Genomic DNA, 26,291 nt, shown 5'->3' with positions numbered 1-26,291 from the left:
ATTAATTTTATTAACATAGTCTGCTATAAATTCTTTAACTGAAAGTAAAAGGTTTTTATCTTTGATTTACTTATGGTAATATGAGTTTACAGGACAAGACAAAAATAATCTATTTATATTGGTAAATTATTTAATTCAAATGAACAGCTTGATGGACTTTGTTTTCTACCACGTCTTATTATAATAGCAGTCCACTGAGATGAGAGACCTTATCTAATTAATGAAGAGCAAAATTGCTGAATAAGTTTAATAATTTAGCACTAGTTAACTTATTCTGCTGAAGACAGGGAAAGTGTTAGGTCTTTATAATAACAACAAATACCTGAAGATAACCAAATATCAAATAAATGCCCTTGGTGGTATGAGTGGGTGCTGAAATCAGCATATTAGAAATCAGAACCATAAATGAAATATTACTCGCATTGCTTCTGAAGAAAAATAAATATCACAGCATATGTTCCTTAAACATCCTCCAGAACCTTCTTTCCAGATTGTGGGTTTAACATTGATAGAAAAATATGCACACAATCACATTTCCAAATCACACTTGTGGCTTGTAGGTAATTGTGAGAGGAGCTATCTAATTGGAAATTTTGAAATCTACCACCTCAGGTTAAATTGATATGAAAATTAGTCATGAAAAGGAAGACTGGGAGATGAATCAACAATTAACCATAATCCCTATTATGAAAGTTTAATCATAATTAATTTGCAAGTACTGATTAATTGTTGGCATATTTCCCTTATTTAAAAAGAGATAGAAACTTATAACATTCTCACAGTTACTCAAGTCAATTCAAAGGCTAACTGCAACTGAAAATTGGCAAGGGAATCGTTGATGAAGTAAAACTTTCAAATTTCTATTTTAATTGGAAAGCACAATCCATTAATAGCCAGGAGGTTCAAATTTCCCTTTCTTTGTGTGGTAATTAAGTACAGACCTTCCAGATTCATTCTAGCTGTTCAGTCAATTTGTGGAATTTTATCATCTGTTGCTCCAACTTTTACTAAACTATATCCATGTGGATTACTGCTATTTTTTTTTTTATTCTTGTGGGCTATTATTCTTTCTAAATTTCTGATTCCAAAAACATTATTTTGAAATGTGATGAAGCATTACATTTCATTCAAAATTAATCACATGAAGTGAATTTAGGCTGTGATAAGTTTTAAAAACTTACCACAAGTAAATAAAATGGGAAATGGGAAATGTAACTCATATTTGTCTTGCTTTGCTAAAACAATTATTCACTCTTTGTCTTGCCAAAATATAGATGTCTTCCATTGAGAAACAAGAGACCCTGAATATGGAACTCTGAAGAGCAGAGTGACATTCACTCAAGGACTTAACTTGGTGAATACATCTCACTCATTTTCCTAACAAAACGTCTACTCAATTATGGTCTACCTGAATCTGTGTACCTTCCTTCCATCTGTATCTGTAAACACATATCCTTCAGTTTCTCCTTTTCTGGAATGCCTTTCCCTCTAATCACAAGTAATTCAGGTTTTTAAACCCTTTCTGAGTCTGACAACCTTCTTGGAACTCTTTTGCTACCTCAGGTCCCACTGATGTTTTCTTTCTTCAAAATTCTGTATCATTGATGACATGTACCCTAAGGTATAGACCTGAGTTTACTCGCTTGAATATTTGTTAAATTGCCTTTTATATCCAATGCTGTTTATTCTAACATTGTACTTTTAGACAGGAACTATAAATACTTATATTTATATACATACATATATAGATAGTCCTACATGCATGTATATATGCACACACACAAATACACATATATATGATTTTACAAACTTTAACTCTCTCTCTGCCCGATCCATCCTCAAAACACCCTCTGCTGCTGCTAAGTCACTTCAGTTGTGTCCAACTCTGTGCGACCCCATAGACAGCAGCCCACCAGGCTCCCCCATCCCTGGGATTCTCCAGGCAAGAACACTGGAGTGGGTTGCCATTTCCTTCTCCAATGCGTGAAAGTGAAAACTGAAAGTGAAGTCGCTCAGTTGTGTCTGACTCTTAGCGACCCCATGGACTGCAGCCTACCAGGCTCCTCCGTCCATGGGATTTTCCAGGCAAGAGTACTGGAGTGGGGTGCCATTGCCTTCTCCACAAAACACCCTCAATCACCCCTAGAATCCCCTGCCAATCATTTCATGTCTCCAGGCTTTCTCACATTCAATGAAATCAAGGCCACCGATTCTTGCACCAAAGGTAATTTTCTTCCCATGAAGCTTCATCTTCTTCCCTAATGAACCTACAATTCATAGTCCTCATAGAAAATAAATCAATTCATTTATTTTCTAGCCTTTACCTCAATTTTCTTGTCCTGATGTATCCCCTTCCTCTGACCTCAGCTTTGGCCCATACTATTCTATACAAGAATAGCAAATAGATAGGATGTGTTCTAATATTCCCCCTCCTACACCAATAACAATCTACATCTTAGAAAATAATGAGAGTCATTTAAAAGGTAAGAAAGGTTTCTGAAGCTTGGCATCTTTGGTTTCTTAACTGTTTCTTAAAAACATTCTGTGATATATAAAACCAGCAATCATATTCACAAAAGTCCCAGTTCTTCAAACATAACAATATTAAAGTTTCAGCGTGTCTAAACTGTATAATAGAGGCAGGACTATGCAATCTTCCCTTTAACCAGCTCCAAGAAAGAATGCAGGGTACCTCCCAGCTTTCTTTCAAGTTAAAAAATATAAATTCTGAGAAAAAGCTTTTTCACTTTATAAGCATCTCAACTTTAAACCAAAAGAGAGGAAAAACTAATTTTTAAAATAATATAATTGTGAAACTGTATCTCTATTGTAATTCGCCTCACTGATAGTAAGTATTCACTGCATTAATATCTCCAATATTTGATGATTTCTCAATATATGTCTACAAACCAACTCCCATGTCTAGAATTATGTCAGACTATTTTCCCCTTATCCATATAAATTCTTTACTTAGTGAACCTAATTTCTTATAGTTCTCTGAATATATCATGCTGTTTCCTGTCTTCAAATTTCTGTATGCTTTTATATATATATATTAATTTTCCCCTTTTCATCTTACTAACCCTTATTTTCTAAGCATATGGGTCATTTTTTCCCCCAGGAGTTCCTAGGTGTTCCCTTAGCACTCAATTTACTTTTCTGTCTCCCCTATTTCCCTTCCTAAGTCTTTAAGTCAAGGGCTATGTATGATTCAACACTCTGCTTCAGAACAATGCATTACAGGAGCCTGTCTTCAAACGCTTGCTGAATAAATGCATGAATGAGTCTGAGATATTAGTGTGGTTTCTAGAGGCCAACCAAGAGGCCTTTGTATGACACTTCTCCTTAAAACACTATTCCTGTGGTATTTAAGCATACAGACTGGTTCCAGCCCTCTGACACTTTCATTTGCAGCCATTTCTAACTACTTGTAGTTCTCCCAGCAAGTATGTTTTCTATCTTATTCTGAGCCCCTCCTCCTGGCATTCCTCCTCTTCCCTCTGTCTCCTCTTTACATTCTCAGCTCAAATTTGCCCTTGGATCTCAGATGCCCTTCTGGCAAGCCTCCAGCTATACCAGGACCGAATCCGTGACTCTTCTCCTTCTCCCTGAAGCTCCTGTGTTCATTCTTTCCTTGATACCTACCACACTCTACAGCAATAATCTGCTTCTTGCCACTTCTTCAACTGAGCCAGAGACCACATCTTATTCCTGCTGTATTCCTAGTACAGTACCTGGACATAGTGACTACTGACCTACTAAAGCCTTTATTAATAACCACACCCTCAGATACTTTTCTGCAGGCAGTCAAGTCAATGACTGCCACAGGTCTTCAGCTAGAAAACTCTCCACAAGCACCATACCCACTACACATAGGGAATTCTAATGTTTGTCAAGAGACAGAGAAGGGCTGTAAAGCTCACAGTAGAAGAAAGGATCTAGAAATTGAGAAGGCAAGCCCTTTGACTTTAATACACTTTGGCCTCAACATTCTCAGTGATATCTTCCACCCAATTCCATACAAGTTAATCCTAAATACATACGGTATGGATTGCTGCTGTTTTGATTGCAGATCCGACATTGAGGGTTCCTCACTGGCTGCCCAGGGACATGCTCTACCAATTTGCAATACATTTCGGGTCCTTTCTCTCCACATGTTGCATTTGTGGTGATGAGGGCATTGGAAGCAAGATTCAGGACAGCAGGGAATAAACCTGAAAAAGATGAACAAATGAAGGTGTGTGGGATGATTTTATTGCATTTTAAAATGAAATTAAGATAGGATGCTTTCCAAAGCATTAAATGAAAATAGAATAATGAGTGATAATTAAATATCTGACTTAATTAAGTATACTACATAAATAGCATGTGTTATCAAACTAGCATTTTTTTCCCTGGGTCTTAAGTATGAATTCTAAAACTATCTTCTTAATTTTTAACCTCTAGTACTTAATTAGAAAGTCCTGTCTCTAAAACACACTTTTAAAAAATCTGCTCATGTTATTGGCACAAGTCTTACTGAAATTTCCATCCTGCATTTCAGCTGTTTTGTGAAAGTTGTCAGGTTACAATTTTTAAAATAATTAGCTCATCCCGGAACATACTCTATCTACCTTCATACACTAAATTCTCTATGCTAGTAAATAATATGTGATTAAATAAACAAGGTTTCTCTTCTGTATTTCATCACTATTTTGTGTCTGTTTATTTTACTTTAGTCGCTCAGTCACGTCGGACTCATTTGTGATTGCATGGACTGTAGCCTGCCAGGCTCCTCTGTCCATGGGATTCCCTAGGCAAGAATACCGGAGAGGGTTGCCATTTCCTACTCCAGTTTTGCATCTAGCTGTACAATTATTATTTTATAAAATATATGTTGAGCACACACTACACCAGATACCATAAAAGATTTGAGAATGAAATATCATTAAGATGGGCTTACTGTGGGAAGTGATCCTGAACTGTATCTTGGAGAAAAAATAGAAATGTATTTGGTATAGAAAATGAAGGGAAAAAACAAACATGCCAGGCAGAGGGAATATTATATTAGTATAGACTTTATTCTGAAAGCTTACGTGGATGCTGAGTGATTGACAGAGGACTGAGTTTGTAACTGTTCTAATCTATTAGATTATGTGATCATATATAGACATAGATACACATATAAGTTATGACAAACCTAGACAGCATATTAAAAAGCAGAGACATTACTTTGCCAACAGAGATCTGTATAGTCAAAGCTATGGTTCTTCCAGTAGTCATGTGTATGGATGTAAGAGCTGGACCATAAAGAAGGCTGAGCACAAAAGAATTGATGCTTTCAAACTGTGGTGCTGGAGGAGACTCTTAAGAGTAACATGGACAGTAAGGAGATCAAACCAGTCAAGCCTAAAGGAACTCAATCCTGAATATTCATTGGACGGACTTAATGCTGAGACTGAAGCTCCAATACTTTGGCCACCTGATGCAAAGAACTGAGTCATTGGAAAAGACCCTGATGCTGGAAAAGATTGAAGGCAGGAAGAGAAGGGGAGGACAGACAACAAGATGGTTGGATGGCATCACCAACTTAATGCACATGCGTTTGAGCAAACTCCAGGAGATACTGAAGAACAGGGAAGCCTGATGTGTTGCAGTCCATGGGGTCTCAAAGAGTTGGACACGACTGAGCAACTGAACAGCAAGCTTCTACAAACAAAACAACTTTATTTACATACAATTCTTCTCAGGCAGGAGCCAATACCTCTAAAATTCCCCCAGGATACTGTCAGTTTCACTTTGTGATATTTGTCTCCCTCACTTCTGACTAGTCCTGACCTTGACCCTGACTTTGGATTTCATTTTGAAGGTATGGGTGAGACTCTCCATGCCCTGCTTTGGTGCAGCCCTGTGGGACTAATGCTGAAGCTGAAACTCCAATACTTTGGCCACCTGATGCGAAGAACTGACTCATTTGAAAAGACCCTGATGCTGGGAAAGACTGAAGGCAGGAGGAGAAGGGGAAGACAGATGATGAGATGGCTGGATGACATCACTGACTCAACGGACATGACTTTGAGTAAACTCTGGGAGTTGGTGATGGACAGGGAGGCCTGGCGTGCTGCAGTCCATGGGGTCACAAAGAGTCAGACACGACTGAGTGACTGAACTGAACTGTGGGACTTAATTGGAGTTGGTTAGGCCTGGAGTTTTTCAGATCTGAGGAATCATGGCAGGAAGACAAAAGGAGAAGATGACTGGCGAAAATTATTTTTCTATATATTGTTATGTTTCAAAATATAGAACTGAATTATATCCTAAATTTCTCACATATTAAATATATAAATGTGAGCAAAATTACATGGTTATGAAAGGATTATGGGTATAGAGGTAACATTGATTAAGAAGCTATTTCATATTCATTAAATAATATGATTTAATCTCCGCTAACCTCATGTGTACTTTTTATTAGTCCCACTTTATAAGTGAAGAAAATGCAGCTCAGAGAAGACAAACAATACGCACCAAGTCATGAATTAGCAAGACCAATAACTAAGATTTGAATTTAGCTCTTTAACTCAGAAGGCTAATTCTCATTGGGGCTTAAAGAAGAGCCAAAACCTGGTTCTCAGCAGAGCTTATCAATTTACATACTTATTAAAAGAAATAACTTATCCAGCCTTCACCCCTTTGTTCAGAGTTTTCCAATCATAAACTAAAGACGTCAATAAAATTTACATTTACTATCTTTCAGTTCTTTCCATTGATTTGTTTCTGTTACACTTATTGATCATGTACTTGAAATTAACCTCTTCATAATTTACTTGCCTTGCTTTGTGGTCAAGGAACAGTGGCCTTTTGAAATTTTATTACTTTGTTGTTTATTTTTAAAAATCAGTAAAGTGTACTGGTCAAGGAAAGTCCCCAATTAGTTGCTAATGACCAATTTAAAGAGTCAGTTGATATCTGAGCTTTTATTGAATCTTCAGCAGGTTGTATTATAGAATGCAGCCCACTTCATTGTAAGTTAAATCTGTTAGACTGTACCTATTTATTTCCATTCAAAAGTAGAAGAGTAATATTTACTGCTATATGCAATATGGGTTACTTAAAGATTATATAAACATTTCAAGTGTAAATGAACTACAAGTAGATGGTGAACTTTTATAGAGTATCGACTTACAACATCAATTCAAATTGAGGTCATGTAATGTTAATGACATAAAAGCCAGTCATCATTACCCACACAATTATGACTGACATTTTTCTTCTGAATAGTATCTAGACTAAGTAAATTTAGATGGATTTGTAGCTTAAAAAACCAAGTCTAAACAGAAAACAAATAATATTTATTTTCACTATACTTCATATTTCATTAGAGATTAGAATATGTACACTAGAGAATAAAAAACATACTCTGTTCTGCAATATATACATTCAGTAAATAATCTAGAAAAAGGCTAAGTTTATGTAATGTGAAAAATAGAAATTCTGCTATCATATGGTAAACAGTTATAAATGTGCCAAATTTGCACTGTTTTTATTTGAATGTTTTTAGACTATCTTTGCTCACTCAAACACTGTGCTATATTCATGGAATTTTGTATGATCTTGATGATCTGACTTAAAATCCCACATTTTGGTTTCAAATGGCAGAGACATCTTTAAAACCTGCATATGGAGATTCTACTTTATTAATGTGGAGTTGTTGTTGTTTTACTCACTGTCTGACTCTTTTGCAACCCCTCAGACAGTAGCCTGCCAGGTTCCTCTGTCCATGGGGTTTTCCAGGCAAGAATTCTGGAGTGGGTTGCCATATCCTTCTCCAGGGGATCTTCCAGACCCAGGGATGAAACCTGCATCTCCTGCATTACAGGTGGATTCTTTACTGCTAAGCTACAAGGGAAGCCCAGTCGTGGAGTAGCTACTATTAAACTGTTCACAGATAACAGCTATGAATTCTAAACAAAATACACGTTTTAAAATTTCATACTTGAAGACACTGAAGAGCAACACAAAATAGATAAGTAAACCAGGAGGGATGTATATGCTTAGAAGGAAGATAATGGATGTCTCAGACTGTGCATGCAAGGTGACTAAAACTCAAAACCACATTTCACTGTCTTTTTTTAACTTTACTGTCTTGAAGAACCAGAAACAGAACTAAGGACAATTACAGCTGCTACAAAGTAAGGAAGAAATACTAGAAAAAAGAAAGCCACAAGAACCTCAAAATATGCGTATAAATTTTTCCCAAGTCTCTTATCAATACCAGATAATACATATATGCCTTAGGCAGGCTCCAAGTTCACTGGTTGGGAATAAATGAACAAATGATCAAGTGATCATAGAACAAGTGATCATAGTTGCTGCATTCCATAGGCATGCCAAAAGTTTGGAGATGGAGTCCAGATAAGTAACTAATATAACACAAAACTAAAAGACTGATGACTGTTCTTCAAAAGAACATAACAGAATCCAGAATTTTCTACCAAGGACATTTATAACATTCAGAATGCAATTGTGTAAAAGAGATATTAGATGGACATAAAATGAAACAAAATGCCACCCATACTTAGAAGAAAAGCAGTGAATGGAAAACAACACTGATATCAACCAGATGTTGAAATTAGTATACAAACAATTTTAATCAGCTTTCATAACTATGATCACAGACATACACACACAAATGCTTATAATAAAAAATAAAGTCACTAGAAACTACAAAAATATCAAATATACATTCTAAAACTGAAAAATGCAATATCTAGAATAAAAAATCATTACATGAGATCAGCAAAAAATGTCAGAATCAAATAACTAAACTTGAATATAATTTAACAGATTTTCCCCAACTTGTTTAAATATATATATTAATGTTAAGAAAAATTGTAATGTTGCATATGTGCATGCTCAGTTGTGCAGTTGTATCACATTCTTTGCGACCCTATGGGAGGTACAATGTAAGACATGACAATTAGAGCAAAGCAATGGTGGGTGGTGGGATCACAATAAATGGACACACAAATCAGTAAGGCTCTTATGCTTTACATTAAGCAGTACATTATTTAAATGACTGACAGTACCAAATGTTTAAATGTTTTGGGGTTCAACTGGAATTCCACTCCATTGTTGTTTAGAAAACAGGCCTTTTTAAGTAAATCTAAACCTAGATCTTCCTCATGACCCCCAAATCCCACTCCTAAGAAAATACTCAGGAGAAATAATGGTATATGACCATGAAAAGCCCTATACAAGAATGCCCATAAAAGCTTTCATCATAATAGCCAAATATAGAAACAACTCAGGTTTTCCATCCATGGGAGAATTCATATAGAAACTGTGGTATACAATGGAATATTATTCAGCATTAAAAAGGATCAAACTATTGATATATGCCACAAGATGAATCCCAAAAGCATTATGCCAAATAAAAGACAAAACAGTTCATATGTTGTTATTCCTTTATGTGATCTTTTAGAACAGGCAAACATATTGTGCAAATAAAACAGAATTTAAAAAATGGCTGACTTTAAGGGGATAGGCTAGGAAAAAGCAAGAAAGAAATTTCTGGGCTTACGGTAATATTCTTGAGTTTGTATTATACAGATATATATATATTTTTTAAACTCAGTGTTAAAACTGATAAATGACTGTTGCACTCACTTGTGCATTTTACTGGGTGTAAGTTCTACCATAAAAAAGTAAACCAATATTAAACTTAATTTATGATATTCATGATGAAGTGCTTGGCACAAAGTATGCAACAGATCAAAGTATAAAGATGGATACTTACATATGAATGGACAAAAGTATGGTAAAGCATATACAGAGAGATACTAATTTTAGAATCTAGAGGCTAAGTATGTGGATATTTATTGAATGATTCTTACAACTTTTCTACATGGGGAAAATTTTTCTGAAAATTTGGCAATATATAAAAATACTATATATACACACACATATAAGTATATATCTGTGAATAACCATATATACACATATACATATATATATACATTTCTGTATATAAGATTTATGTCATTTATTTGGGTTTTACAAATTATCAATACCAGTAACAGTAAAATTTCAATTTGACATTACTCAAATCAAATGTGGAAAATCTGGTTAGACAGTATAAAGCGAAATAGTCGTTTCAGTTTTGCTCAGAATCAGAAAAACTGAGTGAAAGAAAGCACTGGCTTAGCCAAACAGTAGAATATCTCTCCAAGACACTTCAGTTCAGTTCAGTAGAGTCGCTCAGTCGTGTCCGACTCTTTGCGACCCCATGAATCACAGCACGCCAGGCCTCCCTGTCCATCACCAACTCCCGGAGTTCACTCAGACTTACATCCATCGAGTCAGTGATGCCATCCAGCCATCTCATCCTCCGTCGTTCCCTTCTCCTCATGCCCCCAATCCCTCCCAGCATCAGAGTCTTTTCCAATGAGTCAGCTCTTCGCATGAGGTGGCCAAAGTACTGGAGTTTCAGCTTTAACATCATTCCCTCCAAAGAAATCCCAGGGCTGATCTCCTTCAGAATGGACTGGTTGGATCTCCTTGCAGTCCAAGGGACTCTCAAGAGTCTTCTCCAACACCACAGTTCAAAAGCATCAATTCTTCGGCACTCAGCTTTCTTCACAGTCCAACTCTCACATCCATACATGACCACTGGAAAAACCATAGCCTTGACTAGACGGACCTTTGTTGGCAAAGTAATGTCTCTGCTTTTGAATATGCTATCTAGGTTGGTCATAACTTTCCTTCCAAGGAGTAAGAATCTTTTAATTTCATGGCTGCAGTCACCATCTGTAGTGATTTTGGAGCCCCCAAAAATAAAGTCTGACACTGTTTCCACTCTTTCTCCATCTATTTCCCATGAAGTGATGGGACCGGATGCCATGATCTTAGTTTTCTGAATGTTGAGCTTTAAGCCAACTGTTTCACTCTCCTCTTTCACTTTCATCAAGAGGCTTCTTAGTTCCTCTTCAATTTCTGCCATAAGGGTGGTGTCATCTGCATATCTGAGGTTACTGATATTTCTCCTGGCAATCTTGATTCCAGCTTGTGCTTCTTCCAGTCCATGATGTACTTTCTCATGATGTACTCTGCATAGAAGTTAAATAAGCAGGGCGACAATATACAAGCTTGACATACTCCTTTTCCTATTTGGAACCAGTCTGTTGTTCCATGTCCAGTTCTAACTGTTGCTTCCTGACCTGCATACAGATTTCTCAAGAGGCAGATCAGGTGGTCTGGTATTCCCATCTCTTTCAGAATTTTCCACAGTTTATTGTGATTCACACAGTCAAAGGCTTTGGCATAGTCAATAAAGCAGAAATAGATGTTTTTCTGGAACTCTCTTGCTTTTTCCATGATCCAGCGGATGTTGGCAATTTGGTCTTTGGTTCCTCTGCCTTTTCTAAAACCAGCTTGAACATCTGGAAGTTCACGGTTCATGTGCTGAAGCCTGGCTTGGAGAATTTTGAGCATTACTTTACTAGCGTGTGAGATGAGTGCAATTGTGCGGTAGTTTGAGCATGAGAACTGATTTTCCAGTCCTGTGGCCACTGCTGAGTTTTCCAAATTGGCTGGCATATTGAGTGCAGCACTTTCACAGCATCATCTTTCAGGATTTGAAATAACTCAACTGGAATTCCATCACCTCCACTAGCTTTGTTCGTAGTGCTGCTTTCTAAGGCCCACTTCCAGGATGTCTGGCTCTAGATCCAAGACACTTACTGGCTGGCAATTAACAGGTTAATTTATTTTCCTTATATAGTGTTCCAGTCCTTCCACTTTTTATTTCATAAAAATGAAGAACTTTGACTTAGCATCATATTTAATATGTACGTGTAGTCTTTTGAAGAACTACAAGTGAGTCAGAGAGAAATGCATTTAACATATCCGTAAGTGACCTATTGTGTGCCACGACTCAGATTCATTCCTTAGGATTTAGGCAATGTTTCTTTAGGTGATGATCTAGAATGCTGTTATCCAGTAGGAAAAAGAAGCCTATTTCAAATGTGAATTTTACAAATGAGGAAAATAATTCCCAGAAACTAAGTCGCACAGCTGGTTTTCAAACACAGTTATTGCAAACCAAAATAAGTTAGAACTAATTTCAGCATTAAAGATCCACCCTGTCTCATTCCCCTTCCTGATCTAAATGAAAATCCTTTTCTCCTATGTCATTCCTGAGATTTGCATCATCTAGTTCTCCTTTTCTCTTCTATATGCACACCACAAGCCAACTTCCATCACAGTTTTACAAGTCCATAATCTATTTCAAATTTTCCATTTTAAGAAAGCACTCCTTCAACCTTCTTATTGTAATTGAAGTCTTGATTTCCTCTGACAATCACACTTCGTAGATCTCCCCAGTGGATCCCTAGAATCACTGGGAGAGGAAAAACAGTCTCCTTCTGGCTTCTAAATGCTACTTATAAATTTGTTCCTCTCACTGTCACTCATAACTTTTTAAAAAGTCAAATCATCCAACTTTTCCAAGTGCTCATCCCTGTTGACTGACTTCATGAAGACCATCAACAAAAACACTGATAACTGATTTACAATAATCTTTATCCTCCAAATCTGTCATTCTTACTAAATAAGTGAACATAAAATAATGAAATGTTTTTGCATAGCACCAGAAAATATTAATACGGTAGTTTAAGCATAAATATGCCTTACTGCTAATCTTAATTCTAAGATTTGCTGCTGCTAAGTCGCTTCAGTCGTGTCCGAGTCTGTGCGACCCCATAGACGGCAGCCCACCAGGCTCCCCCGTCCCTGGGATTCTCCAGGCAAGAACACTGGAGTAGGTTGCCATCTCCTTCTCCAGTGCATGGAAGTGAAAAGTGAAAGTGAAGTTTCTCAGTCGTGTCCAACTCTCAGCAACCCCATGGACTGCAGCCTACCAGGCTCTTCCATCCATGGGATTTTCCAGGCAAGAGTACTGGAGTGGGGTGCCACTGCCTTCTCCGAAGATTCCTGCTTCCAATGAATTATTTTGTCTCCAGCTTAATGTTATGTCCAGAGTACTGACATCTTACTGTTTACAGATATATCAGATGTTTTGAAAATTCTTTGTCATGACATTATGTTGTCCATCCTACATAGAATGTTTTCCTTTTTTGCATACATGGTCATCTGCTCATTTTGCATGACCCTGCTCAAATATCCACTTTTCTGTGAAAGTGTTTCCTGACTTTCCAACACAGGATTTGTTATTTCCTTTCTGGTATCTACATAGTACTTAGTTTATATTTTATTATAACCCTTATCACACTGAAACTTTTAATATCTTTTACAATGGATCTCTAGTCTATAACATTATTGAGTACAGGGATAGCATTAGTAGCATATAATAGCATTCAAATTCAAATTTATTGAATGAGAATAAATTCATGTGCTTGTACACTTGTACAATTTTTCTGGAGAGAAATATGGCAAATAAAACTAATAAACTAATCAGATCCTTGATTTAGTAAAAATACAGAACTCTGTTTTAAATAATTCAAGAAACCCAAGCTATTTTAAAAATGCAGTAGACCTCTATCACTGCTTATTTGTCCAACACCCAGCCTCCATTTCTGTTCTTAGCTAACTGGTATTGTATTCAGTACAAAAGATATGAAGTACCCTACCATTTGCCAAGGATATGGAAGTCAAGGAGATCTTTCTTTTCCCCTCCCTCTAACAGTTTGGGCAATTTGTGCACGTGATTTTGGCCTTGGGCTCCAACTCTGGAGCGCCTGACACACAGAGTTGGGGAGAAAAGGAAAATAAGATCAAAATAGTGCAAAGAAAATAGAACCAGTACGAGTAGGAAAGGAAGTGATGACAGGAATGTCTACAAATGGACCTGACTAGACTTTTCAAGCAGTGAACAGTAGGAATCACATTGATGTTCATCATCTCCTAAGCCTGGTGTTCAAATTCTTCCAGCAATTGTGCCAGTTCTGTGACAGATTTCAAATACATTTTTGCTTAAGTAAAATAGTTTTGGTGATTTCTGTTGATTGTGATCACAAAGTCAGAGGGATATAAATTTCATATATTAGAGAACAAATTGCCAACATCTGCTGGATCATCGAAAAAGCAAGAGATTTCAGAAAAACATCTATTTCTGCTATACTGACTATGCCAAAGTCTTTGACTGTGTAGATCACAATAAACTGTGGAAAATTCTTCAAGAGATGGGAATTCCAGACCACCTGACCTACCTCTTGAGAAACATATACGCAGGTCAGGAAGCAACAGTTAGAACTGGACATGGAACAACAGACTGGTTCCAAATAGGAAAAGGAGTACATCAAGGCTGTATATTGTCACCCTGCTTATTTAACTTCTATGCAGGGTACATCTGCATAGAAGATGTATGGGAGAAATGCTGGGCTGGAAGAAGCACAAGCTGGTATCAAGATTGCCGGGAGAAATATCAATAACCTCAGATATGCAGATGACACCACCCTTATGGCAGAAAGTGAAGAGGAACTAAAAAGCCTCTTGATGAAAGTGAAAGAGGAGAGGGAAAAAGTTGGCTTAAAGCGCAACATTCAGAAAACTAAGATCATGGCATCCGGTCCCATCACTTCATGGGAAATGGATGGAGAAAGAGTGGAAACAGTGTCAGACTTTATTTTTGGGGGCTCCAAAATCACTACAGATGGTGACTGCAGCCATGAAATTAAAAGACGCTTACTCCTTGGAAGGAAAGTTATGACCAACCTAGATAGCATATTCAAAAGCAGAGACATTACTTTGCCAACAAAAGTCCGTCTAGTCAAGGCTATGGTTTTTCCAGCAGTCATGTATGGATGTGCGAGTTGGACTGTGAAGAAAGCTGAGTGCTTTCAAAAGCAGAATTGATGCTTTTGTTTTTTGGGGTTTTTTTTTCTCTTTTTTCTCTCTTGATATTTTGCATAACTAATACAATTTTGTAAAGCTTAAAAAAATTTTTTTTAATTCAAAAAAATAAAATTTAAGAGGAGAAAAAAAAGAATTGATGCTTTTGAACTGGAGAAGACTCTTGAGAGTTCCATGGACTGCAAGGAGATCCAACCAGTCCATTCTAAAGGAGATCAGTCCTGGGTGTTCCTTGGAAGGACTGATGCTGAAGCTGAAACTCCAGTATTTTGGCCACTTCATGTGAAGAGTTGACTCATTGGAAAAGACTCTGATGCTGGGAGGGATTGGGGGCAGGAGGAGAAGGGAACAACAGAGGATGAGATGGCTGGATGGCATCACCGACTTGATGGACGTGAGTTTGAGTGAACTCCGGGAGTTGGTGATGGACAGGGAGGCCTGGCGTGCTGCGATTCATGGGGTCGCAAAGAGTTGGACACGACTGAGTGACTGAACTGAACTGAAGTCTACACATACACACACACACACACGCACACACACACATACAGTGAAGATAGGAAGATGGAGAAAACAACTTTATTAAAAGTAACAGTATGGATAAATACCGGAGAAGGCAATTGCACCCCACTCCAGTACTCTTGCCTGGAGAATCCCATGGACAGAGGAGCCTGGTAGGCTGCAGTCCATGGGGTCACTAGGAGTCGGACACGACTGAGTGACTTCACTTTCACTTTTCACTTTCATGCATTGGAGAAGGAAATGGCAACCCACTCAGTGTTCTTGCCAGGAGAATCCCAGGGACAGGGTAGCCTGCTGGGCTGCTGTCTATGGGGTTGCACAGAGTCGGACACAACTGAAGCGACTTAGCAGTAGCATGGATAAATACATATACATAGTTACTTCATCTAAACATCCTTAGGATTAAGTGTGAAACAATAGTAGTGAAAACAATCAACTTTTACAGAAAGACTCAAGGCTGATTAATGATCATCTCCAAGAGTGGCCACAGCGTCACTTTAAGTTTCCTGGTGAAAGTTTCCTTCCAGGTTGTTTTGTTTCCAACATGCTCTTTATTTTGATTATCTTTGTGTGAAGTTTGGTAAACCAGCATTTTAAAATGACAGTGATCTAATACATATCTTAAAATCTTCCTAATGTAGTTTGGCTAAAAGACATCCTAAACACATTTTCTAGTTTTCATCAGTTTAAACTAAATGAATATTGTCAAGTAGCTGTCTTCACTGCCTGTGCCTAGGATATTACAATATTTTTTAATTAACATTCAGAGATATTGAGAAACATATTTATATATTGATATATGTATTTTAATTTCAAATGTTCCTGTCAACATCTACAGTCCAGCTCACAACAGCCATCATTAATGTAGTTGATTACAGACAGTACCTAAGGTTTGCTATGGGAAAGTCATCCAATCAATGAATTCTCTCCAATATATTCAACTTATAAATAACTTTTAAAAAATCATCACATAATGTTTACAACAACACAATACACATTTCTCCTTCTCTCTCCTCCCCTGTCATCCTAGTCTTGGTTCACAAATTTCTCTTGCTTGCTTATGCTAAGCATCTCTCTCCTCTCCAAAGAATAAGAGAAAACTGTCTGTTTGAATGTTTCTAACTTTCCATCTCAGTCTCTAGGTCTGTGAAGCATTTTTTAAAAATTTCATGCAGGCAAACAGAGATGTTTGCAAGTAATTCAGCATTTGAAAGACAAAAGGGAACCTGCCAATTTAAAATGTTCTAAGACTTGTCAAGGAAAAAAGGAAGATACTTGATGGAAATCCTGAGCTATGTGGGTGTGTAGGATCAGATTGGTATAAAACAAAAATGGGACAAAACAAAATGTTGCTGAAGAGAATGATTTCCAGCTGTGCACTGCAGGAAGCAACTTAATGCTCTTGATCCACGATGCAGATGAAGAGTTTTATAGAACTAGAAAATCAGTCCAATTTGAATTAATAGCCATCTAGACAAAACAATGTTTGTAAGCTGGAGGAAAAAAGAATGCTAAATCCAGTTGTTCAGAATAAAAAAAAAAAAAAAAGAAAAGAAAAGAAGGGCACTTATTCTAGTCCTACCCAGCCTTTCAAATGTGTCTTATACTGTTGCTTAGTTCTCCACTTTTCAGCTTGGGTCTCCAAAAATAAATGGATATTCTTGGAGGCTTAAGGGTCGGTTTAGTCTCCTTTCTACTTTTTTAATCAGAAAAAGTACATTTTCTACTTAGCTCATGTTAAAAATTGTTTACTTTGTTCATTCTAAGCAGATTAAGATGAATATTTAAGTATTTTGAATATCACAGGAAACAAAATAAACCAGATGCAAACACACATACTCCAATGGGTCTTTAGCAAGTTTTGCTTTTAGAATATCAACTCTGTGTACAGATATTCTGGCTAAAATAAGGACTCCACTAGCCATAGTGAACTCAAGTGCCATCTTAGCCTCTTAACTCAACCAAGCGCTATAGGATTTTATTGAATTTCAGACAAAGGATAATCATTGACCTTATTAAGATAGGAATACATCATCAATTTTCAGTAATCTAAAACAATATACATAAGAAAATAACTGCCACTATGACATGGACTTCTGTTAAGACTAACAGATACATCAGGGAGGACATGACATTTCTACCACAATGAGTCAAAGTATGGCATTTGTACTCAAAGTTTCTCAAACGCCTCCAAATATATTTTTTAAACCAAATCTCTAACTACTGTATGCACAGTAAACTGAAGTTGACCACATGGCATCTGATCAATAAAGACTTCTTGAAATGGATAAATTCATTCAGTGATTTCAGTTCAGTTGTGCAGTCATGTCCGACTCTTTACGAACCCATGTACTGCAGCATGCCAGGCCTCCCTGTCCATCACCAACTCCCAGAGTTTACCCAAACGCATGTCCATTGAGGCAGTAATGTCATCCCATTTCATCCTCTGTCGTCCCCTTCTTCTCCTCCCTTTACTCTTTCCCAGCATCAGGGTCTTTTCCAATGAGTCCATTCTTGACATCAGGTGGCCAAATATTGGATTTCCAGCTTCAACATCAGTCCTTCCAATGAATATTCAGGACTGATTTCCTTCAGGATGGACTGGGTGGATCTCCTTGCTATCCAAGGGACTCTCAAGAGTCTTCTCCAACACCACAGCTCAAAAGCATCAATTCTTTGATGCTCAGCTTTCTTTATAGTCCAACTCTCACATCCATACATGACTACTGGAAAAACCATAGCTTCGACTAGATGATCTTTGCCCAGCAAAATATCATCTGTAGGGCCAGATTGAATAGATAATTTATCTAACTTTAAATTTATATCCCCAAAATACAGGTCCACACTATTGGCATTTCAATTATTTTTTGACGACCTGGTGGACACTGCCCTGGCCACAGAATTTCTAGTCCTTTCAATCTGCATAGAAATCTCACCCATTATCCATTTAAAATTAGTATCCATAAACTGCTTTAATTTTTTTTTTATGCTCCATTTGTAGAAAAATCTGGAATCATCCTAGAGGTTTTCAAAATCACATGATAAAAATAATTATTATAGCTAGGGCATTTCTTTAGTATATACTAACATAAGGGTACCCAAAATATTCACTGAGGGGGTGGCAGCTGGGGAGAAATAGACTGTTTCCCTGCTTCCTCCAACCTCACTTCATCAATATCAGCAGAGCATATGTTCATTATCTCCTCTCTTCTCTCCTTCCTGGCTTCCAAAACCAAGCCTATAAACTAGATGTCTCTTTGGCAGGCCTGTCTGCAAATTCAAAATGAGAAGTAAAAAAGGTAAAGGAGAGGAAATGCAAAAAACACTTTTAAGTCACTGAAAATTAAATTTAGAGCCTTAAATTGGCAATTACCCCCAAGCAGAGGTGTTTATAATATAGAAAACAAATTTTAAAACCTCTGTGTCTGCTGTTGACAATTCAAAGTATAAAAGTTTAACAAATCTCTAAATTAACTGCTATGCAAAGAGCATGAGCTTGTATTTATGTCCCTCAAACAAAAATATCAGAAGAGACTCATGTAAGCTTTCATGCACATGACACTAGGAAAGATGCTGCTCCCCATGGGTTCAGCTCTTTAAGAACTACTACACAATTTCTTATTTCTAATGATGAAACAGTTTAAAAAAAAAATTGTTCTACACTGTGCTTCCTTTGGCTTACAAGATCTAGCCAAAAGAAAAAGTCATATTCATTTACTTTGCTCTTTTTTCATTTGTTTTTATCAGTAAGTATTAGAATTCCTCAGGGCTTGATCTTAAATCCTGTTCTTACTTCATTCTCATCCTCAAATAATCTCCAAATAATCCCCAGTAATCTCATCTACTTCTAAGATATTTACATATCATCTGCATAGTCAATAATACCAAAGTTATATCACCAGGCCAGATACGTTTTAAAGTTCCAGATTTAATTTTCCAAATACCATACTGACACCTCCACTAAGATGTCTCTCACTAGCATCTTAAACTTAATTCACCCAAAGAAGAGCATGTGATTTCCAGGGTCCAAGCACCGCCACCATCCCCCTAATAGCCATCCTGAGTTAGCTATTCCTGAGTTCTCACTAGCTCAACACATTTTATTTTACTCATTCAGTGTCTCATACAGAAAGCTAGGAGTCATTGTTGATGCATTCCATCACCAAACACCATTCTAACTCCAAAATTAATCTCAGACCCATATGTTTCTCCCTAGTGTCAGTACCAAGCCACAGGCATTTTTAACGTCTGGACTTTTGCAATAGCTTCTTAAATGGCTTCTTTTTTTTTTTTTTTAATTTTATTTTATTTTTAAACTTTACATAATTGTATTAGTTTTGCCAAATATCAAAATGAATCCGCCACAGGTATACATGTGTTCCCCATTGCTCTTGATTACCCTTTGGCTTTCTTCAATCCATTTCAATGAGATGGATTTTCCTACAATGCAAATCTGATCAAGTCACTCCTCTTAAAATCTTTCATGAGAATACCATTGCATTTAGGTTAAAATTTTTAATTATCCTATTTTATGTAATATTCTTTCATCATATTCAAAGAATATTGCCTTCAGTCGGCTTCTAAAACAAGGCTCTGCTTCTTCTTTCCTCAGGATTTTGCCTTAGAAATCCCTGTGCCTTAATTCTCCTCCACTCTTCATATCTTCCTACCTTTCACAAATCTTTCTTCCTTATACCTTAAAGTTTCTGATATCTTTCCTAACAGTTTCTAAACAACTCCCCTTATAATTCCTAATTATGCTGTGTTTTTCCCATGTGTAATTTTACATAATGATTATTTACCCAAGGTCTATCTCCCTTGCTGGAACTGAAGCTCCATGATGGAAGAAACAAGTTCCTTTGCGTACTTTGTGCCACTTCAATCTCTGAGCCCAGCCATGGCTGGACACACAAAGGTGCTCAAGATATTCTAGAAGGAGATTCATCTTAGAACTTAGGGTATAGTCACATTCTGAAGAAGTGGAGAACTTCCTTTGGTCAAAATACAAAAGAATAAAACATGGAAAAAGCAAAACACAACAAAAACAACATACAAAAAAATGGATACCTCTATTTTAATGTTTTAGTGACTTCACAAGATACATAATGTTAGCATCCAGGGCTTAAACCATTATTTTCATAAAGTTCGTTGAGTTAACTGTCTTCTTATATCCATGTCCCTAAGCTCTGGGTAGGTTCTTATTTTCTGTCTTGGAAAATAAACAAACTGTCTTTTGTGTTTTGTGTGAGCCACTGTGAATTCTCTCTGGGATTCAATTGGTTTGGTTGATAAATCAAAAGTTAGATTTATTGAATGACGTATTTCCCAATATCCCAGTCCATGTCCATCCTCCTCCAAAAGTCTCCCTACAAAAATAAACCCTTTAGAAGAATATAAGTGTTCTAATAAGTACAAAGTTATGCTCTTTGCTGGAACTTTATGCTGTCTCCTCCCTTCCAAATTATACAGGCTCTTAGCCTGATCCATAGGGTGAAGATTTAGAATGAGAGTTGCATGAAAAAACACTTCACAGCTGACTCAAGCATCTAATTCAGTTTTATGCTTTAAAAGCAAATTCTATGCAGTTTCAGTATATCTATGGAAATACTTGTTTTATAGACAATTTTTTTTCAAAGTGAGATTTGACAGTGTTTATAGCAAAACACTTTGTTCTCCAGCAGCTGTTTGAACACACATATAAATATGCAAAAAAACTCACAAATATTCTGTTTGCTCTTGTAAATACTTGAAGTGAAAAAAATCAGCATTTTACAGTCTTTTAGCATAGTGTTGCTAATAATACTTTTCATTTACCAAGCATATATAAACTCAGATCTAATGAGGTTTTTTCAATTTTGCTTTTTCTACCAGCATTCTTTGACCACTAAACTCTAAGTTCCTTGAGGGCCAAGACCATAATTCACAAAACTTTTTATTCTCAGAGACCACTGGTGAAAGTGACATCAAACAAATGCTCAGTTAAGATTCAAATATTAATGAATCTCATTAATGAATGACATTTGTGAATTGATTTCATCATATCAGTTCTAATTTCTTTTTTAAAATTTTGAAGTATATTTGTTCTAGTTTGATCTAAAACCAAAACAAAACTAAGAACCATGAACGTTCCTTTGTTGCACTGTACTGTTAACGTTTGTTTGAGTAATGCAATTCACTGATCATAATAAAAGTGTAGCACTGCAATGGACACTGGGGTACATGGGTCTCTTTCAATTATGGTTTTCTCAGCGTATGTGCCCAGTACTGGATTGTTGAGTAATATGGTAGTTCTAGTCCTAGGTTTTGAAGGAATCTCCATACTGTTCTCCATAGTGGCTGTATCAATTTACATTCCCACAAACAACAAAAATAAAATTTTTAAAAAGTGTAGCACTGAATTTTATAAAATATTTTCTCTCTTAACTCTCACAACAAAATTATAAAATAGATAGCATAGGTATTATTTGCTTGAATATACAGATAAAATAATAGAACATCAGTAATGACAGACCATTTCCTAAATACAGAACTTGTATTTTTCAAATCCAATCCCGATTTCTCTTTGACTACATGTAACATATTCATTGAATTTCTCCAACTGTCCAGGCACTCAACGAGGCAGCTAATTTAAGAATGAACTACACGGCAGCCCTCTCACCTTCACAGAGCTTCAGACTAGTACAAGAGAATTGTATAATAGAATTTTTGTATAAGTTATATTAGAAACATTTTCACCTTGGAAACCATAAGTGAAGGACTGGAGAAGGGGGTGACAGCAGGTAGCAAGGAGAGAATTTCAGAGATATTCAAAATAAGTCTGGCCAGAGGTCAAGAGGTCAAGCCTAGAGGGTGTCCCAAGGTAAATGTGGATACAAGCCCAGAGAAACCAGAGTCAGTTAACCTTCACCAAGTGGGCAAGGGCTTGAAATCTGAGTTTGGCGATGAAGCTATTAAAGCTATGGCTCCTAGAGAAGCCCATCTGATTCTGAGCCAGCTACTTTCAAAGGGAAAAACTGTATTTTTTGCTCTAGAGGGAGCCTTTCCAATGGGTAAAGGCAAAAAAGCTCTACAATTAGTTGCTCTAGAAATCTGAGGAAAAAGTAACCATTCCATTCCTAAAAATCCACGTACCTTTTTCAAAATTTGAAAATTTCTGAAAAGCTACTGTCGAAATATGATCCAAAATAGCTTAGTCTTGCAGGTTATAAACATTTTTAAAACTTGCCTTTGGTCTTGCGTGGGCTTTTCCTCAGTTTTTCTCACAATTATGTGGAAGCATGTCTTGTTTCTTCAATTATTAGTAGACATTAAGACATCATCCTCACCAACTTTATGTTCTTTAATAACTTCACTTCAGTCACCTTTAAATGTTTTAATTCTCTTTAGAGTCTGCCCCTGCCCCCAAATAAATACCATTATATGTATTTCAAAGATCTTTAAAAAGTATTTTATTGTCACTAGAATCCATGAGTTTGGGTCACAGAGAAGAGAGGAATAGGATTCTGTATAATTTGTCGCAGTTACTGGCTATCCACATTGAAACTTACTCAGTTCTCAATCTTGTTTGGCAGTCAAGTGACCGAGAGATATTAATGGAGTCTAGGCTATACACTACTGGCCATGAACAAGAACATTGCTATCAGCATCCAGGGATGATGCATCTTTGGTTTATCATTCTTACTATAAGTATGATATCCCAAATGAGACATTCTTGCTTGAAAGATATTACAGAAGTTGTCTGTGTAACTGTTATCTAATTAAATATTCCTAATCAGTCTTGCTTTTCAAGAGTATCATTCTACTAAAGTTCCATCCACTTCTGAATTTTTATATGCCACCACACATGATGCACTTATTTAAACTCTCTAGTATTTTAATTGCATGGTAGTTAGAGCTCTTCATTGCTGATGTATAATGAGCTCTCACATCACTATGGTATCACAAGCTATTTTTTTCTCCACACTTGCACACACAGTAATTTCTCCTTCATCTTGTTTTAGTGTCATGAGATTTTTGCTTCCAAAGTAAATTGCTCTTCAGTTTTATGTAAGAGACTTATGATTTCTGTCTGCCCATTTCTCTAACTTCTCTCCTTGTATCTTTAATATTTTCAATCTATTTTTGCACTATTGATTAATAATACACATCATCTAAAACCATATCTAGATAATATGTCTTGAATCATTTTAGAAGTGATACATACATATATACATATACATATATATGTATATGTATCACTGGATTCAGTCATGTCAAGACGGCCAAGGGTTGCTCATTTTTGGTGATTTTTTCTTGTTCATACTGAATCTCATCATTGCCACCAGACTGGCTTATGGCCAGAAGTTACTGGTCAGAGTAAAATATTCCAAAAGGTAATTATTTTACTTAAAATATTAATGATAAAGAGTTAGCAATACAAAGAGATTAAATGCAGACACATATAAAAGATTAAACTTAAGGCTTCAAGATTTATTAAAAACTCAAGAAGGTTAACTTATTGAATGAAATGTTTTCAGTATATAGATTTATTCACTCACAAAACTGTAAACATGAACTAGTCCCAAACATGTAGAAACAAGAGATTTAAACAACAGTTTCAGAATACTATATATTTGCTTGGCTATAACAAACATGCCCAGTAAAATGTTATTCTTTAGAGATGTATACTTTGTCAATATTGTGAGGAATGAAGTAGGCTTGTAAATCATGTTCATGAAACTGATAGATGGATTTAGGGATTTAAGATTTCTAGACATTTCTAATAATAGTTGCTTACTGCCTCCATCCTTCTGAACTAAACTGAAAATTTGTTTAATAACATAAGTGCTTAATGTAATGCAGGACCCAAGAAAATATTCAAAAAAACAGTCAATAAATAAATCAAGTAATGTATGAATTCAACCTAAAAGGCTGGTTTCCAATATGAATTAGATAAACTTACATCTGAGAGATTAAGCTTACAATTTAATTGTAACTGTGTGTCTGTATTCACACTGTTTTAGAGTGATCTAAGACAAAGTCTTCTCTTTATCTTTAAATTATCAGGTCTTATACTTATTTTTCAAAATATAAGCAAAATTTACATTATCCTCCATCTGCGCTGATGCAACCTAAATCCAATTTTTGTTAAAAGCAGAGACTATAATAATGTGTTAGATTCCTGTGCATTATTGTTAAAATAACCTTCATAGAAGTCCACTTTGTTCAAGTTCTTGCTCAACTTCGGATCCTCTAATAACTCTCACTTGACTCTAAAATTAAATATAATTGTTTCATCTAGATATTTAAAGTATTCCATAATCTTGCTCTAATCCACTTTCTCTACCTAAATTTTTCTAAAATTTTCTATTATTCTCAATGGAAATTTCATGCTCAAGTAATTTCTGTATCTTACTCTGAAAACACTATCTCATTACCCACTTGCCTAGGTTGTATTAATTTCCCTACCTGACTTATTCTCCATGGGTCTAAATTTAACATTTCCTTCAAAATCTTGATTAAAAAAATATATAAATTCTTCCTCAATCTTTTGAATTAAAAAAGAAACAATTAATCTTTACCATATAATTTATCATTTTAATAAATGTTCTTTATTTTATACTTTTTGCAAAATATACTTACAAAATCAGACAACAAATTTTACATACTTGTTTTAAATCACCAGAATGCCTAGCATATAGGTACAGTGCTCAAAAGTTCTTATTAAATTCTCCTTCATTCACTTACAGTATACAAACATACTTATCACACACACATGTGTGTATGAGTCTGTAGGCATATATCTCCACATATTAAAACCTGTAAGTTACTGGGTAAAAGTTTCTACAAATAAACTGGTTACTACATATGGTTTTTAACATATTCATTCATTCATTCACTCAGCAAATATTTATGGAGGTCTTGTATACAAGACAAGACTGGCCTTGGCCTAAAGCATTGTGGAATTACTCATTTCTATAACTTGGTGTCTCTCTAGAGCCTTACTCACAATTAAAACAAACTCAATAAGAAGATAAGTGCTCTGTAAAAGACCTTGTTTATTTTTCACAGCTATTTATGACATTCTCCTTAATATAAGGGTTAGTGCCAGACAAAAGATATATATTGTCTTACTCACAATTAAAATAAACTCAATCAATAAGAAGATAAGTGCTCTGTTAAAGAGCTTGTTTATTTTTCACAGCTATTTATGACATTCTTCTTAATATAAGGGTTAGTGCCAGGCAAAAGATATATATTGCTTTTATTTTTTAATACTGAATGCTAGTTTTATGTTGTCTTATAATGAAAACTACCTGGAATTTTCCACTTTGAAAATGTTCAATTTTAGCTATGCCTGAATAGAGAAAGTAGGGCCTGAGCAGATGGCTGTCAAAACACCAGTGACTACATACCATGGCTGAGAACTTGCACACAAAAATATGCAACTTGGTACACTGTAGACTTTTTCCATGTAAATGCCAAGGGACATCTGGCTTGAAAACTGCAAAATCAATTTGATGCTATTCTATATTTGCTCTGTCTTCCACGAATATTAAATTATATCAGCATCTGCCAGAATCCCTGACAGGAAAGGCTGTGTCCCCAGAACCATTTCAAGTCCTAGTGCTCTCCTTTCCAATATCAGAAAACAGCTGGAAGCTGAAACCTGTCTCACATGAAGTGTATCGCTTACATGAATGGAGTTACTTGGGAAACAGAATTTTTACATCTGAAAGAATTACTACATACCTAATTCACAAAATACTAATTGCTTCTAAACAGCTTTATTTTTGGATTTCTTTTTAAATTTGTCAACACTGTACTCATCTTTGCCGTTAGATTCAATTTTAGTGCACATTTATGCAACTGTCTTAATGCAAATTCTGCCACTGGACATACTTGCACTATCAAGTTGCAAATAGCCCAGTTAAAAGTTATATAAC

The 26,291-nt window shown here is 36.0% G+C and overlaps 1 protein-coding gene across 6 annotated transcripts in view; it reads right to left on the bottom strand.

Moving 5' to 3' along the window:
- The window catches only part of LAMA2 (laminin subunit alpha 2), a 710,513-nt gene that overhangs the window by 544,446 nt on the left and 139,776 nt on the right, over positions 1-26,291 (bottom strand). For all 6 annotated transcript variants that reach the window (XM_055535601.1, XM_055535597.1, XM_055535598.1 and 3 more), the window contains exon 2: positions 4,044-4,214. In XM_055535601.1, coding sequence (XP_055391576.1) covers positions 4,044-4,214 — 171 coding nt within the window. The remainder of the gene's footprint in view (positions 1-4,043; positions 4,215-26,291) is intronic.

This window comes from Bubalus kerabau, chromosome 9 (assembly GCF_029407905.1).
Source record: "Bubalus kerabau isolate K-KA32 ecotype Philippines breed swamp buffalo chromosome 9, PCC_UOA_SB_1v2, whole genome shotgun sequence".
Taxonomy (NCBI): domain Eukaryota; kingdom Metazoa; phylum Chordata; class Mammalia; order Artiodactyla; family Bovidae; genus Bubalus; species Bubalus kerabau.
The sequence above is the reverse complement of the archived record's forward strand: the minus strand, read 5'-3'. Positions and strand labels throughout refer to the sequence as shown.